Here is an 18154-nt window from a genome sequence, read left to right as displayed (position 1 = left end):
GTGCATTTTTTTGCTGCAGCGCTGCCAAGCGGGCAGTCTGTATAAACACACTTAGAAACGATTCTGTATTGTCTTTCTGGAATGGAGGGAAGCCTTTCAAAGGAAACCGAATTTCGGAGCTTATTGTGGCGCTACACGTTAATGACAACAATCAGCAAAATAATCCGGAAATATCACTGTTTCGATTTCCAAAGGATGCTGTGAGGTGAGGGAATAGTCTTACGAATAATAAAGGATCATTTTAGGGTGGTTAGATACACGTTTGACGCATGCGAGAAGAAATTTAATATTTCTCTTCATTCGTAGTGCCTTGAGAACTGCTTAAATTAGGCTGGAAAATTTTTAACCAACTTTTCGTGCTATTACTACTGTATGAATGTCTGAAGTTTCCCGAATTTAAATAAGCATATCAATCCCAACTTTTTCATTGTTTGGTTTCGTACTTCGATTTTGCAAGAAAGTATAGGCCTACACACATTGCTGTGTTTACCTACTAGACTGAATAAGGAAATGTGTAACTCCTTCTGCAATTAATTAGTATGGCATTGTATAAATTGTCAAGAAATTGTTAAAACTAGCAGTCCTGAGAAAATTAATGAAAGCTGCGATACGTTGTGGCAGTGTATAAATTGTCAAGAAATTGTTAGAACTAGCAGCTCATGATAAAATTCATGAACGCAGGGATACGTTGTGGATTGCGTTACATTATTCAGGTATAAACCAAAAGATGATTATTAATAAGGCAGGCCAGTCTAAAAATGTTTTCTGGTGCAATATGCATGTGTTGTGTTTCTTTTTTTCATAGAATAATCGTTTCTTTCATTCCACACGAGGAGGAAGAGAAGAAATGATCTTATAAAGAATGACATGCAGTATCTATGAAAGAATATTAAAATTTTTGCTCTCTTTTTCGACCAACCACTTGATGGATACGGACAAGAAAAAAAATTATGTGGAGTTCAGGATGAACTTTGATATTCCTAGCAAAACAAAATGTTTCACTCAGAGAAATACGAATACGACTCTGCTATTGTGACTCGTATATGTGCATTGCATTCAGATTTTATTATTATACGTTGGCATTAGCAGGAAGACGGGATATTAGTTTAATTACATTTGCCTAATCCAATTGTAAAAATAATCGCCCCATCTAGTGACTGGGAAATAACGAAGTAACACCGATAAAAATAGTAGGCCTAATGTTTCAGTTTATGTCATGCCACTCGAAACTGTCAAAAGTTCGAATTTCCGTGCCCTGTAGAGTTTCACTGCTGTATGTCGTAAACTGTGGTACAACAGAATTCAGCGCGAGTATCGCGACTGTATGCCTCTTCCTGGATGCCTGGTCATGTAGGAATATGGGGCAATGAACAGGCCGATCGGGCTGCCAAGGAGGTCTGCAGAGAGCAGGATGTGGTCCAGTGTCCTATTCCCTTGCAGTGTGTCATTTCTGCACTCCACAAGAAGTGCATGGAGTTGTGGGAGGAAGAATGGCTGGCGGTGACGGCCAATAAATCGCGGTTGGTGAAGTCAACAACTCGGCCATGGCGTTCCTCCTGCCGATTGCTCAGACGGGAGGAAGTGACCCTCACGCGTCTTCGGACTGGGCACTGTCCTCTCACACATGGCTTTATATTACGGCGGGAGGATCCCCCGTGTTGTGATGCTTGTGGTGTGCTCACCTCTGTCCGGCACATTTTAACAGACTGCATTTTATACCTTGATGCAAGGGCAGAAGCACAAGTTGATGGGGATCTGCCCTGTGTGTTAGCTAATGATGAGACGTGTGTGTCTAGGGTTTTAAAGTTTTGTGATGTGTCTGGACTCTGGCCTAAACTTTTAGGCTGGAGGTTTTAGTGTATTGCAAAGTGGCTGGCTCCTCCCTTTTTTCCTTGTGGTCAACCAGTCACTTCCATCTGCTATATTGTTTTAGCTCCCTCTACCACTTTCTTCTTGTGTTGTCCATGTTTTACTGCTGACGACATGCTTCGTCCCACGTTTCGGTGTGGGTAGGCACATATTTTTCCAACCTTGTTACCTGTGTTTTACGTTCTGTTTTAACTTACTGTTCTGAGTATTTTCTTGACACCCGTCTCAATCTGTTACTGAGCGGGCGCTGAAGACCTTGCCGGCGTGCGCCCATACACCCCTCTCCACCACCACCGCCGCTTCTTCCTCGAGCGCCGTCGTGGACGCACGGGAACAAAAGCGCATGCACATACGCGTGCTTTTTGTCGCGTCCACGCGTTCTATAATTATACAAGCAGTCTGCTATGCATCGATTTCTTTGATCGGCAATTTATGCTCGCTTTATTATGATGAAAGGCGATTAAAAAAACCACAAAGCGACTATGGGTATCTAATCAACAGATGCGGGAAATACACAGTGACAGCGACGTTTCCTGTGCAAATTTCAGAAGGCAGTCGCAGTGAGATTTGGGATTTTCTGTTTGAGAAACTGAAACGGTAAGGCTGGCACTAACGTTTCGTTTGCTGGCCACCGGCCACTTATATACCAGTTTCAGCTATTTATTCCGCATTTCAAAGCAAAGCATTTCAGTCATCATTCCTAAAACTGAGAAATACTTAAGAAAGGCTCTTAGCCGTCCTGTCAAGGTTAATTGACTTAATACGTCATTTGTATTTTATTTTATAAAAAGTTGTAGAAACAACTTCAATCAAAAAGAGTTTAGATTAACATCCTCGTCCTCGACAAATTCGTTAATGCCATAGGCTTCAGAATCCACTAGAAAGAAGGTTGTGTTTTTTAATTTTGTATTTTTTACATCATCAGATGTTCATTATTTGAATTTCTAGTAGTTTGATGAGGAACTCCACCGTCCCATCTTTGCCTTGAGTCAGATGTCAAGCTACTCACTTGTAGTACTCTTTAAATCGCCGTAACATGAGTATTCGCCTACAGTGTCTACTTAGATGTTTAGCTTATTCTTTATAGTGAAATGATCGGAGATTTCTTACCTAAGAATTGACGCTCAGGGTATCATATGTCAAATTTTTATTCTAGTAATCTTTAGAAGCGGCATTCCATGTGACTTCTCTTTGTTTCATCATGCTTTCTTTGGTGTCAACAAGTATTATTGCACATAAAATGCGTTAAAGCATTACTTCAACACCGTACGCAACGAAACATACATGGGCCTCAGCTGCCTGTCGTCTGCTAAACAGTGCAAGAGATTCCGGGAAGCAATGCATTTTTGCGCACGGCCTCTATTTCGCAAATTAGGTATGCACAAATGTGCATGCGTAGTTGCGCTGCTGGAAACGTAGGCGCATGCGCAAAAGCTTGACCGAAAAAGTCTGTGCTTTAGCCTTGATTGTACCACGTCTAACTAATACAATCTAATACAGTCTTGACATCAACTGCTGAAGAAATTGCTACCGTCTGACAGCTGGAACGATACTAGCATCCCTACTGGTGAGAAAGCCAGCCGTAAGATTGACGTTTGCTTTTAATTATTTTTCTACATAGTTACAGAAATAGTTATATTTTTGTGTTCCAAGTATTACTACATTATCGTGATACATGATTGATGGTTAAATAAATGTAGGAATATCCGAATTTTACTGATCCATTGCTGTAATGTACAACTTATTCCTGAAGAAATACTTCCGAATATATGTCTAACTTCAGCTCATTCCGCCGAAATCAAGAGAACATAAACACACATTTCATGCACAAGAAGCCTATATTTCTGTTGTCTGTTCTTATTTAGATAGGGGTTTCCTTGACATGTAATCATTTCGTCTAGAGTCTAATTATTCTCACAATATTACACATCACTCGACTCTGTGATATACGATTCTTCTTGTAAACGTAATTACTTTTGCTTCAAAAGCGGATGCGTTGAAAATTCTTGCTGTTTGTGAGTCAGATGCAGCAACAATTGCGGAATTTGTATTCTGTGTTGGCAAACAGTTCTGTTGCTTTGAAGTTTTATTATGACGTCTGTGTGGTTTTCCCTTCAGCTACACTTGTGGTAGCTTATTTGATACGTTAAGTAATGTAGGTATTGCATTCCATACAAGTTTTCTACGTTCCATATTCTCTAATTTTACTGGAAATGAATAAGAAAACTTCACGTTGTTGGGTAGATATACGACGTCTTTCTGCAAAAGGTCAGGTCTTCTGCTGTTTAGTGGCATTTTTTCTTCTTAAAAGAAAACACCATTCTTCAGTAAATTTATGTAGACTAAAAGACAATTTTAAATAAGCTGTCCTGTAATGTACCGTTTCATACTTTCATAGTGTCCTTGGGAAACTAAATGAAGACAAATGTGCTGTCATGTTTTAGTTATTGCCGATTTTTATATCACTACAAACTCTGCCTATTGCAAAAGCTATGTTGCAAATTAGTAAATTCGACACCATTCGCACCGCCCGATTTCGTTTTCAGAAATGTAGCTTTCGTCCGGTTGGAGTGCTGCTGTCGCAGTGTATAACAAAAATGAGCAGGAGTGCCGTGACTGTCGACTGTGATTGTACTGCGAGGCTAGCGGCCTTGAAATAGGGACGGCGTTACTCACAATCCAGGGCCACTCCCCGAGGTCGGCGTTGTGCCCGCCGACGATGCGCTCCTGGTCCTGGTAGCCGTTTTTGATGCCGCATGTGCCGTCGGCTCCGCCGCCCGGCGGTTGCGGGGCCGGGGTCGTTGCGGGCGTGGGCGCCGCGGTCGGCGGGCGCGTGGCCGGCGGCTGCGTGGGCGGCTGCCAAGGAGGGCGGGTGGGCCTCGTGGGCTGCGTGGGCGGCTGCCAGGGCGGCCGCGTCGGCTGCGTGGGCGGCGTGACGGGCTGCGTGGTGCCCGGGCCCGGCTCCAGGCCGGGCCAGCCGGGCGACGGCGGGTGCGTCGGCAGCGGCGGGATCGTGTTGTTGGGCGAGTGGGTCGGCAGCGGCGGCGGCCAGTTGGGCGGCACGGGACCCGGCGCCGGGCTCGGCTCTTCCGGCGCCACCACCGGCTCCGTGGGCGGCGTCGGCCGCGGCGGCTGCGTCGGCCGCGGCGTCACCGGGTTCGTGCAGCACACGCCGAACATCTGCGTGAATCGGACACGTTAAGCTTATATAGAAGGTCTGTACAAGGAAACGAACATGATATGGAAGGCATGATATTGACAGAAGAATTTGGCAGAATACTGAAACACCACTAGAAATCCTCGGATAACACAACAGATTTAACTGAAGAAAGGAGAAAATATTAAAAAAAGGGGCAGCAAATGGAGCAGGCGAAAGGGAATACAGATTTCAAGAAAATGAGATTAACAGAAAGTGCAAAATGACAAAGCAATAATGGTAAAAAAAAGCATTTGTGAGAAAGGTAAATATTTTTACTTCCATACATATGCACACAGAGGTGACGAAAGTCATGGGATAGCAATATGCACGTATACAGATGGCGGTAGTATCGCGTATACGAGGTATAAACGGCGGTGCGTTGGGCGGAGCTGTCATTTGCACTCAGGTTATTTAAGTAAATAAGTTTCTGACGTGATTATGGCCGCACGACGGGACGCGGAGTGGTTGTTGTTGCTAGACACATAGGACACTCCATTTCGCAAATCGTTAGGGCATTCACTATTCCGACACCCACAGTGTCAAGAGTATGCCGAGAATACCAGATTTCAGGCATTGCCTCTCACCACGGACAGCGCAGTGGCCGACTGCTTTCACTTAAAGACCGCGAGCAGCTACGTTGGCCGGCCGGAGTGGCCGTGCGGTTCTAGGCGCTACAGTCTGGAACCGAGCGACCGCTACGGTCGCAGGTTCGAATTCTGCCACGGGCATGGATGTGTGTGACGTCCTTAGGTTAGTTAGGTTTAATTAGTTCTAAGTTCTAGGCGACTGATAACCTCAGAAGTTAAGTCGCATGGTGCTCAGAGCCAGCCAGCTACGTTGCGTAGAGTTGTCACTGCTGAAATGACCGCAGAAATCAATGTGGTACGTACGACGAACGTATCCATCTGGACAGTGGGGCGAAATTTGCTATTAAGGGGCTGTGGCAACAGACGAGTGACTTGAGTGCCTTTCCTAACAGAACGATAACGCCTGCAGCGCCTCTTCTGGGCTCGTGATCGTGTCGGTTGGACCCTAGACGACCTGGTCAGCCGAGTCCCAATTTCAGTAGGTAAGAGCTGATGGTAGGGTTCGATTGTGGCACAGACCCCACGAAGCCATGAAGCCGTGTTGTCTACAAGGCACTATGCAAGCTAGTGGTGGTTCTACAATGGCGTGGGCTGTGTTTACGTGGAATGGACTGGGTCCTCTGGTCCAACTGAACTGATCATTGATGGTAATGGTTATATTCGGCTACTTGGAGACCATTTGCAGCCGTTAATGCACTTAATGTTCCTAAATGGCGATCGATTTTTATGGATGACAATGCACTATATCACCGGGCTACAATTATTCGCGATTGGTTTGAAGAAGATTCTGGACAGTTCGAGTGAACGATTTGGCCACCAAGACCACCGACATGAATCCCATCGAAAATTTACGGGACATAATCGAGAGATCTGTTCGTGCACAAAAACCTGCACCGACAACACTTTCGCAATTACGGACGGCTGTAAAGGCAGCATGGCTCAATATTTCTGCAGGGGACATTCAATGAATCGTTGAGTCCATGCGGTGTCGAGTTGCTACACTACGCCAGACAAAAGGAGGTCCGCCACGATATTAAGAGGTGTTCCACGACTTTTGTCACTTCAGTCTATATCTTCTAAAGTCTCTTAAAATGGTTTAAATGGCTCTAAGCACTATGGGACTTAACATCTGAGGTCATCATTGCCCTAGACTTAGAAATAACTAAACCTAACTGACCTAAGGACATCACACACAACTATGCCCGAGGCAGGATTCGAACCTGCAGCGCGGTTCCGGACTGAAGCGCCTAGAACCGATCGGCCACAGCGGCTGGCTCTAAAGTCTCTCCATCTCGATTTTCTGCCTGTATGTGAAGGATAGTCTCAGAAAGAACTGTAGAAATTTTCATACGGTTTTCACTAATAGACAGACTGATACAAGAGGAAGATTTGCGTAAATAACTTATTACCGCTGCGCCAGACAAGTCGTCCAGCCGTTGATACTTACCCGTGCGGAGCTGGGGTGGGTCGCTAACCTAATATAAATTTATAAGTGTTACGAGGTCTCTTCTTAAAAGTATTTATCTGGAGTACGGACTAGTACAGTTGTGAGACGTGGACGATGAACAGTACATATAGAATGAGAATATAAGTTTTGGGAATGTGGCGTTACAGAACAATTTGGAAGATAAGATGGGTAGACCAGATAGCTATTGACGAGTTCGAAGACAGAATTAGGGAGAAAAGATCTTAATGGCACAGCTGAAGTAAGGAAAGGGATCAGCTGATAAGACACATCTTAAAGCTTCATTGGATAGTCGGTTTGGTAATGGACGGTAGTGTGTGTGTGTGTGTGTGTGTGTGTGTGTGTGTGTGTGTGTGTGTGTGTGTGTGTTGTATAATAAGACATGTGCCTAGGACCGTATCAATCAGTCCTTCAGTTTTCATAAGGTCCATTCAAAACAAAACGAACCGAAGCCTATAAAATGGAAACCGCTGAATAGATCGTAACGCCATTGCCTACTAAAGAATGTATGATCCCTGTAAGAGCACTGAGGACCCAACCTCTTCGCTAGAGGGAAACGGACGGACTCCCATGCGACGATAGAGCCAGAACGTGCATACGTCGACCGTCCACTATACACAGTAGTGCTGAAACTGTAGCAATTGAGGCTTCGAAAGAAGAGCAAAGCGGCGGAATGCATTTCCGTAGAGAGGAAGGACTGTGGGGAACATAAATTCACAGAAGAATGGCACGAGTGTACGGAGAGCGCTGCATGTCCGTTGCAATTTCTGTGCTCAATCCCATCTCTGGGGCTGCCACCGTAACGCGTCGGTTTTCAATAATAAGGGAATGCACCAGTGGGACAACGCTATCTGTAGTGCGGTGTGGCGTTTCAGGTCGTGCGATATAGACAACGACATCACTTGTTCCTTGAATCGCTTATGTCACACCTTGACTTTTGCTTCGGGCGTGCAGTGTTCTTCGTACACTTGTGCAATTTTTGATGAAATTTCGTTCCTCGCTCTCTTTTGACTGTAAGGAAACTTACTAAACCCCTTTGCTGTTCTTTTGAAGCCGCCGATTCACCGTTTTCAGCACGACAAAGAGCGTCGCGTGCACATGCTCGCTGTACCGTCGCGTGGGTGTGTGCCCACGTCCCCCTAGCACGAGTTCGGAGCCTCTGGGCTCGTATAGGGACCACAACTTCTTCCGTAGGCAATGATATTGGAATCCATTGGGTCGTTTCCAATTCACAGCCTCCAGCTCGTTTCTTTTTGAGCGCATCCTATAGTTTGATTTCATATAGCACTGACTTCACGTAGCCTGATAGTAAACAATCTATACAGCTACATCTACACTCTGCAAGCCACCTTGCGGTGTTTGGCGGACGGTACTTCGTGTTTTAGTGGCACTTCACCCCTTTCCTATTCCAGTCGCGAATCGTTCGCGGGAAGAGCGATTGTCGGTAAGCCTACGCATGGGCTCGAATATCTCTGATTTTATCTTCATGGTTTTTCGCGAGATATAAGTAGGACAAAACAAAATATTTGTTGACTCTTGTAGGAACGTACGCTCTCGAACTTTAACAGTAATCCACACCGTGATGCAGTTGCAGAACGCCTCTTTTCCAGCGTCAGTCATTTGAGTTCGTTGATCATCTCCGTGGCGGTTTGATGCTTACTAAATGTATTTTAACGAACGCCCTGATTTTCTTTGGATCTTTTCCATTTCCTCTATCAATCCTATATGGTACGAATCCCATACTGATGAGCAATATTCAGGTATTGGTCGAACGAGTATTTTTTAAGCTGACGGTTCTTACAAAGATTCTCAAACTACCATCTGCGATTGTTTTTATGTTGTCGTTCCACTTTAAATCGCTCTGCAGGCGTAGTCCGGAGTATTTTGTGGAAGGAACTGCTTCCAGGGCTTGTTCTGCAATCATGTAATCCTACAATAATAATGGGTCTTTCTTCTTTATGTACGCAGTTTGTTACATTTTCTTATGATGAGAGTCAACTGCCGTTCCCTACACCAAGCGACGATCCTCTGGAGGTCTTTCTGCATTTCGCTACAATTTCCTAGCGTTGCGACTTTTTTGTATGCAACAGTATCATCCACGAAAAGCCTCATCGAACTTCCTATGTTGTCTACTGTGTAATTTATATACTTTGTGAAAAGTAATGGTCCCATAACATTCCCTTGGAGTATGCCCGAAGTTACTTTTATGTGTACGCCCGAAGTTACTTTTATGTCTGAAGACTTATCTCCGTTGAGAATGACATGCTGTGTTCTGTTTGTTAGAAACCCTTCAGCCAATCACACAGTTGATCTGCTATTCCGTACGCCCATACGCTCATATTTTGTTCATTAGGCGGCAGTGCTGAATTGTATAGAACGCCTTACGGAAGTCAAGGAATGTGACATCTACCCGGGTGCCGGTATCTACTGCTTTCTGGGTCTCGTGGACCAACAAAAAGCGCTGGCTTTCACACGATCGTTGTTTCTGGAACCCATGTTGATTCCTCGAGATGAGATTTTCGGTCTCCAGAAATATCATAATACGCGAACATAAAACATGTTCCAAAATTCTGCAACAGCCCGACGTCAGAGATATAGGCCTATAGCTTTGTGCGTCTGTTCGACGACCCTTCTTGCAAACGAGAATGATCAGCGTTTATTTTTTCCAATCATCATGAACACTTCGCTCCTCCAGAGACCTATTGCTGCTAGACGATGGCCGAGTTCCTTCGCGTAATGTATGGAGAATCGTACTGGATGCCGTCAAGTCCAGCAGCCTTTCCTTTGTTGAGCGATTTCAGTTGTTTTGCTATCCCACGGTCACTTATTATCAGTCATTTTGTCGTTCGTACGACGGTTTAAAGAAGTTACTACTTCGCGAACTTCCTCTGTGAAACAGTTTTGGACCGGCCGGGGTGGCCGAGCAGTCTGGAACCACGCGACCGCTACGGTCGCAGGTTCGAATCCTGCCTCGGGCATGGATGTGTGTGTTAGGTTTAAGTAGTTCTAAGTTCTAGGGAACTGATGACCTCAGAAGTTAAGTCCCATAGTGCTCAGAGCCAAACAGTTTTGGAAAAAGATGTTTCGTATTTCGGGCTTATCTGTGCAGTCCTCCATTTCAGCGCCCTTATAGTCAGAAAGATCTTCGGAGACGACTTCGATGCGTTAACTGATTTAACGTAAGACAAAAACTTCTTAGGATTTTCTTTCACATATGTAGACAGAACATTATTTCCGAATTCGTTGATCGCTTCAGGCCTAGGTCTCCTTACGCTAATTTTTGCTTCTTTCAGGTTTTATTTGTGTTTGTACTTTGGCTACGTTTAAATTTGCAGTGAAGCTCTCTCTGCTTTCGTAGCAGGTTTCTAAAGCGACTGGTGAACCAAAGCAGCTCTTTCTCATCCTTCACAACTATTCTGGCACATATCTGTCTAAAACGTGTTGTAGAATGCTCTTTAACTTTTCCGTTGATGCTCATATTTTCAGAGCCGGAGATGAAATTTTCGTGTTGACTCCTCAGGTGATCCGAAATCTATTTCTTCTCGCACTTGCGAAGCAGAAAGATCTTCTCTTTTTATTTGTGTTATTGTTAACAGCCGTATTCAGTGATGCTATTACGGTCTTATCATCGCCGATTCTCTGTTCTACGCAATCTCACTAGGTGTGAGATTCGGTGATCGCACTGGCTGTGGATCGGAATGGCCCCTACATACACAACGATGAGTACATTATAAGATGAAACGTATCGGGATATGTATTAGTGAACATTATTGTTAGACGTATCCACCCTTCGTCCTTACGGGAGCGTGAACTCTGCAGGGGACTCTTCCAATGAGGTGTCTGAATGTTTGTGGAGAAATGCCATCCTATTCATCCTCAGGAGCCGATACCAAAGAAAGTATTGATGTTGGACAGTGGTGACTAGAGCGAAATCGTCTTTCTAACTCAAGCAAAAGGTGTTCCATTGTGTTCAAGTCGAGACTCTCGGCAGGCCAGTCGCTTTCAGGAACGTTATTGTACGCAAACCATTGCCTCACAGGTGTTGCTTTATGCGTTGTCGTGCTGGTATGAACAGTCATCGTCTCCGAAATGTTTCTCTACTGTTCGCAGTACACAATTTTGTAAAATGTGTTCATATACTTTCGCATTTAGCGTTTTCTCAAGCGCATTTCTGTACTTCATTATTGGCATTACACATGAGGACGTAATGTTTTCCAGTCACTCACCAAACCCAAACCCTTCCATCGGATTGCCAAAGGGTATAGCGTGATTCATCACTCCAGATCACTCGTTTCCAGGTATCCACTGTCCAGCGGTAAGGCTCCTTACACGTCGCAAAGATCGCTTAGCACTGACTACAGAAATGTGTTGCTTGTGAAAGACGTTGGACCATCATATTTTTTATATCTTTAATGCAAATTTAAAGACCCTATACCTAACACTTTAAAACAGGTCGTACATATTACGGTTTTTTTATCACCTTTTTTGTAATTTTTTGTTTTGGTTTTTATCTGTAACATCTGATATGGAGTAACACTTTTTTAAAAGAATCAATAATTTGTGTTGAAATATAAATAAAATTTTGTTGTTTGAAGAAGAATGTAAGAAGATGGTAGGATAGAGGAGAGATTTGTTTGTGCCGTGAATACCTCGGAATGGCTTCTTCGAGCTGCCAGTCACAACAAAATAGTTTATAGTTAACAGCAGAGAAATGATATTGCTAATCCTATTCATCAACAGCAGGTATTCAGCCATGTGAAACATTGGGTGCTTTCGTGGCTAGATTGCCAGCACATTATACTACATTTTGTCTAGTATTCGCTATCGTTAACTATTAATCGTCGCAGATAGGCATGTCTGTTATGTCGTGTCGCAGATACTCTTCATGTTTTATTTTTGAAATACTGCGTGTTAATGCATTTAATTGTACCCATTGTTCTTGGTCTCTAATGGCTGTGTGTATTATGTGTTTCTGTTTCTGTATAGTCTAAGTGTAGTGTATGTATATTGTTCGCATATTGCCCGCAGAAGAAAACAGTGTGTTCTGGGGAACGTTCATGTTCATGTTGGTGTATGTTTGAGACTCACACGGTTTAAATGCATGGGGAAGGTCCTTGTCCAGTTAAAAAATGTACTATACCGCGGTTGGGATCAATATGTTTCATTCTCAACTGCTCCCTTACATCAGGGAGGAAGTCGTAAAGTCTACGTTTCTTATCACTTATATCCTGCTCACCGTGCCTTGTATCCAAACGCCAAATTTTACGGTGACTTGTCGTCTGTATCTGTGTACCAGTTATTGTGTGTACCTTATCTATTCAAATGGTTCAAATGGTTCTGAGCACTATGGGACTTAACTTCTAAGGTCATCAGTCCCCTAGAACTTAGAACTACTTAAACCTAACCTAACCTAAGGACATCACACACATCCATGCCCGAGGCGTACCTTATCTATTCTCCCCATCTTTAACCAGTACCTTGCGCCTCTGTATCTGGTCGTGATATCTATCGGTGAAAGGATATCAATGATAAGATTCGCTGATGACATTGCTATCCTCATTGAAGTGAAGAAGAATTACAGGATTTGCTGACTGTAATGAATAGTCTAATGAGTACAAAATATGGATTAAGAGTAAACCGAAGAAAGACGAAAGTAATGGGAAGTAGCAGAAATGAGAAGTGAGAAACTAAACTTCAGAAATGGTGATCACGAAGTAGATAAAGTTGAGGAAGTCTGCTAGCTAGGCAGCAAAATAACACATGACGGACGGAGCAAGGAGGACATCAAAATCAGTCTATCACTGGCAGAAAGGACATTCCTGGCGAAGAGAAGTCTACTAGTACAAACATAGACCTTAATTTGAGAAACAAATTTCAGAGAATGTATGGTAAATGAAACATAGACTGTGGGAAAACCGGAAAAGAAGAAAATCGAAGCATTTGATATGTGAGCTACAGAAGGATTTGGAAAATTCGGTGGACTGATAGGGCAAGGAATGAGAGGTTCTCCGCGGGAAAGAAGGGACAGGATGGTAGGACATTAGTTAAGATATAATTGAATAGCTTCTATGGTACTAGAGGGAGCTGTAGAGGGTAAAAATTGTAGAAGAGGACAGAGGCAGGAATACATTCAGCAAATAACTGAGGACGTAGGTTGCAAGTGCTACTCGAGATGAAGAGGTTGGAACAGGAGAGGAATTCGTAGCGGGCTGACGATTAAAACAAAAAAGTCTATCGGGGATATTCCGAGCTCCACAAACAGTGCATCCACTGCGTTTGTCTCGAGGGTTCCTGGCAGCGTAAGTAGGACACTCCTCCGCCCTGATCTGACTGATACTTTGTTGATGACCAGGTTCAGTATGTGCGCCCACGTGCTAGTTGTGAAGCTGAGTGTTGATTCGAAGGACGTACAGTGGTATGTCCATACGGCTATTGTAGGTAGTCTGTAATATTTTGAATTTACCCTCACCAGTTTATGTAGCATTTTTTTGATTTGTGTTATGTTAGCCTTAGGTGTTCGTGGGAATTCAATTTCTCATCTATTTGTACCCCAAGATATCATGTTACATATGCTAGTTTGATGTTTGTGTCCCCTATTTTAACTGAAATATTCCTTTAGAGTGGCCCTTACCGTAATGTGTATTTTTTTTCGGCTATCTTGATTTTGTTGTTGTGACACCATTTTGTAGTTTTTTGTAGTTGTTTGTAGTATTCCACTGACTTTTTCTTCTAGTTTGGCTCTGTTGTTTGCAGTGACTACTACTAATAGATCACCTGCGGACGTGACAGATCCATTTGACCTGTCATCCCCATCTGGAAGTTATAGGAGCGGTTTGATCGTTACGTACTCCAAGATGGGACCGCAGAACGACCCTGCGGACAGCCTTTTGTAATCTTACTTTCCGGATGCCCATCTGCCATTCGACTACTTGGTCTTTACAGTAGTATAGAAAACTACTGTACAGTGACTGCGGCATCTCCAGATGTCTTAACCTTTGAAACATTGCGGGTTACCTGAGGTTGTCGAATGCCCCGGCGGTGTCAATCATTACTGCCATGGAGTATTTCTGTGTTGTGGTGCAGGGCGTGGTTGATGACACCACCTAGGGATTTGCTGGTTCTGAAGCCAACTGGTGTTGGCTCATGCCCTTGAGAACTCTGTGTGATTGCAAACGCTTACACGATAGCTTCTCCTCAATCTTTTCTAGGGTGTTTATTCGTCTATATGTCTATAAGTCATTGGCTCTGGAGGACTCTGTCTGCTGATTTCTGAATAATAACTGCTTTGTACGTTTTCCATACTGTATGTACCCTGCCCAGCCGTAAGGTATTATTCAGTAACGTTTTTAAGAACGGGATGATCTATGGTGCTAGTTTTTTCAGTGTTTCCTAGTGGATACCATCTGGACCAGGTGCCTTCTTGTTTTTGAGCTCTGAGATTGCTAGCGCAATCTCTCATTGCGTAAAAGAACATGGTGACAGTGGTAGTGTTGTATGATGAGTGTAGGTCTTCTCTTAGAGTTTTGTGATGTTGTGTGTCTTTATCGATGACGTCGTCGGGGAGCAGTTTATACAGCAAAAACTCCGCTGTATTCCTTCATCCCCGCTTCATCGTGCCGACATCCTGCTTTAGTGTTCCCAGTACTAGTGAGGTTTTTCTCGTCTGTGTCAGTATTTTGTGTGATTCCTCCCATATATTTTACTCTATGTTGTTACAAATCATTCCCAGCGTTGTTTGCGCGTGTTGTATCGGGTATACCACAGTACGCCGTTTTAAACTCCCTATGCACAGACGTGCTAGCTGGATTCCTGGCAGCACTCTGGAACTCACGAATGATTCCTTCCGCTCATTTCGTGCGATTTTTTACAACCAGTCTCCGCAATATTTGACGATCTCTGTCCGTCTATACATAAGGTCTGCGTGGTCTTGGTTTACTTTTTACTTCAAAGTAACATCAACAACCGTTCACTTGGGCAACTTTAGAAGGATGAAATGTCCCCAATGGATTTGTTACTCAGGTGACATGCAGTGACTAGTCCATAATCGAAGTCACTGTCCTGGCCGAGTAATTGTGCTGTTACTCTTTTCGCTACTGACAACACGATACACCCTACCTCCTTTTATACTTTTACGTTAATAGCTGTCCAGATACTTTTGATCAGTAGTGTCTTATGATCTTTGCTTTCTTGTGGAAGACTGTGTGTGTGATACTCCCTTAACTAAAGGAAACAGACAGGTAACGGTGATCCTCACCTGACGGCCGTTCTCTGTGAAGTAGCTGCACGTGTCGTACATGCCGAGCACCCAGGTCTCCCAATTGGTGAGCTCGGGCAGCTTGAAGTAGGGGTAGCACTGGCGGAAGCTGGTGCAGCGGCCGAGCACGCCCTTGCTGGTGAAGCACGGACCCACAGGCAGGATGCCCGGCCAGCCGAACTGCCGCCGTTCGCGTCGCGACCCCTGCTCCGGGCCCACGGGCACTGTCGACAGGTAACACACAGTCCGTCAGCACCTCGTGATACTACAGTCTCAGCGTGTGCAGCGCCGCCAGCGTAGTCCAGGAGTTGCGTCGAGTGGCACAGGGTAGGAACATGGGCTACGCTAGCGTGGAGGAGGCGCATATCAGTTGGGAGATGAGAGTGAGAAAAGGAAGTGGAACTTTGTGGAAGGGAGGGGGGCAGAGAGGAAAGATGAGGAGGAAGGCTACGAGGGAGGAAGAGAAGCAGAGGAGGAGGAGGAGGAGGAGGAGGAGGAGGAGAAGGAGAAGGAGAAGGAGGTGGAGGTGGAGGGAGTGGTGGTGGTGATTGTGGCAGGGTCGGGGTCAGGGGGGTGAGTCATTGTGATTATTATTATGATAAGAATATAAAATATTTTAATATAATGATAATTTGTTTACATCATTGACTACATCACATATCTTCCCAGAAATACCCACTCAGAGAATGAACATATCATTTCCGGGCCGCGCCCATCGGCTACTGCTGGTCACTGTTACGAACGGGAGCGCGGGCCTTACGGTTTCCTTGTCACTTGTGTTATTCTCCACGGCTGGAGATAAAAGGCGGCAATCCCCTTATCCGACTGTAGTGAGGTGGCCTGGCCCAACTTGGCAGTTTTCAAAGTTGAGTGTTTCCTAGTACCCTTTGGGAAACAAACATCTGAGTGTCAGTTGGTGGCAGGACTTTACAGCAATGCTGTAAGCGTTGATAGGAAATGGCCAACTGAAGTGGCTAAGAAAGCGTGCTGAAAGCAATGTCTCCGAATTATTCACGTGAAAAGTCTTAAAGCTTTTTAAATAAAGCGAACGTTAGTAACATTCTATATCAATGTATGAGGGGGCGCTGAAAAGTAATGCCTCCGAAGTTTTATGTTAAAACTTTTAAAGCTTTCAAATGAAACAAAATTTATTAATTCTACATCTTTATTCTCCGTGCCTACATCTTTCTCCTTCATGTCTACATATTTATTTCTCAGTGTAGTCACAGTTGCGACGAACACATTTCTCCCATGGAGAGACCAGTTTGTTGATACCATCACCGTAGAATGTTTGACTCTCTCGGCGGAGCCACAACCTCACCTCTGCTTGCACCGCTTCATCACTATCAAAGTGAAGCACACGAAGGTATTCGTTGAGTTTTGGAAACAGATGAAAATCAGATGGACGTAGATCGGGACGGTATGGAGGATGATCGATGACAGTGAACTCAAGGCGTCGGATAGCTGTAGATGTCGCAGCGCTTGTGTGTGGTCTGGCATTGTCAAGATGAAGGAGAGGATGCTCCATGTGTGGACGAACTCCTCGAATTCTGAACTTTATTGCAGCACGCTCTCTCTCAGGTACCGGCATAGTTACGTTACACACCGCCATGTTAAACGCTACAATTCGGAGCCCTCTAGCATCAGCGAAACGGGAAGTCTACTGAGTAATACGCATGGCACTAATACCTCAATCGATATTGAGAACAGAATAAAAAATCCGGAGGCATTATTCTTCCGCCTGCCTTCGTACTTTCTGCTCTGGGGACTGAGTGGCCCGAAAACCCACATGCTAAAATATTTTCTTGAAGCGGTTGGGAGTTGGCAAAGTCGTGAATATTGCCAGATTGTTGGTGATCACTGTGGAGGATACGAAGATGCCACGTACTAGTGCGAGACAGTGTTATCACCACCTGACACAGTTTGAAAGTGGCCTCGTTGTGGTTCCTCATTTGACCGTCTGATCGAATCGTACAGCATCCAGACTTTTGGGGTATTCGGATGTTACAGTTGCCCGGTGTTAGACTCCACAGGGACATGAGGGGAGGCAACTCGTCGTCAAAGTTCGGGTCGACAACGTCTGACTGCTACACGGGACCATATAGGTATTGTACATCAAGCATATCATAATCGCTTTACATCTGCGTCTGCCATCCGAAAAAAATGTAGTAGAATTCTTGCACCACTGGTCGGAGACTAGCAGCAGTCGTAGGCTGCAGTTAGACCAGAACAAAAACGGCTGCATTTGGAGTCGTGCCGTGACCGAGAAGCATGGACTATTAATGAATGGCGTCGCATTGTGTTCAGCAATGAATCGCGGTTATGCACTATTCCTGATGATCACCGTTGGCGAATATGGCGACAACCAGGGGAGAGATCCCATTCTTCCAGTTTTTTGGAGAGGCACAGAGGTATTACTCTTGCCATCATGGTGTGAGTAGCAATCGGGTATGATTTCAGGTCATGGCTGGTAGTGATTGAGAGGACTGTAGTGGTACGGTACAGCTGTACGTCATGGGAATTCTGAGTCCTCAAGCGTTACATCTCAAGATGCCATTTTTCAACAGGCTTGTACACTTCCACGCTTGGAACATGTCTCTATGAACTGTCTGTGAGACGTTGGGGTACTCCTGTGGTCAGCAAGATCCCCAGATAAGTCTCCGATAGAACATGTGTCGAACCTGTTCCGAAGTCAATTCTCTCCCGTGCCGATTCCAGGATATTAAGGACGAGTTACAATAGTTGTGAGCCAGCTTGCCTCAGGAAAGGATATAACGGAT

The 18154-nt window shown here is 44.6% G+C and overlaps 1 protein-coding gene across 1 annotated transcript in view; it reads right to left on the bottom strand.

The window, feature by feature from the left end:
- LOC126188917 (proclotting enzyme) overlaps positions 1-18154 on the bottom strand; it is a 162504-nt gene that overhangs the window by 50947 nt on the left and 93403 nt on the right. The window contains exons 2-3 of the mRNA XM_049930629.1: positions 15375-15598; positions 4546-5049 (exon numbers count right to left, since the gene is read on the bottom strand). Coding sequence (XP_049786586.1) covers positions 4546-5049; positions 15375-15598 — 728 coding nt within the window. The remainder of the gene's footprint in view (positions 1-4545; positions 5050-15374; positions 15599-18154) is intronic.

The sequence above is a fragment of the Schistocerca cancellata genome, chromosome 5 (assembly GCF_023864275.1).
Source record: "Schistocerca cancellata isolate TAMUIC-IGC-003103 chromosome 5, iqSchCanc2.1, whole genome shotgun sequence".
Classification (NCBI taxonomy): domain Eukaryota; kingdom Metazoa; phylum Arthropoda; class Insecta; order Orthoptera; family Acrididae; genus Schistocerca; species Schistocerca cancellata.
The sequence above is the reverse complement of the archived record's forward strand: the minus strand, read 5'-3'. Positions and strand labels throughout refer to the sequence as shown.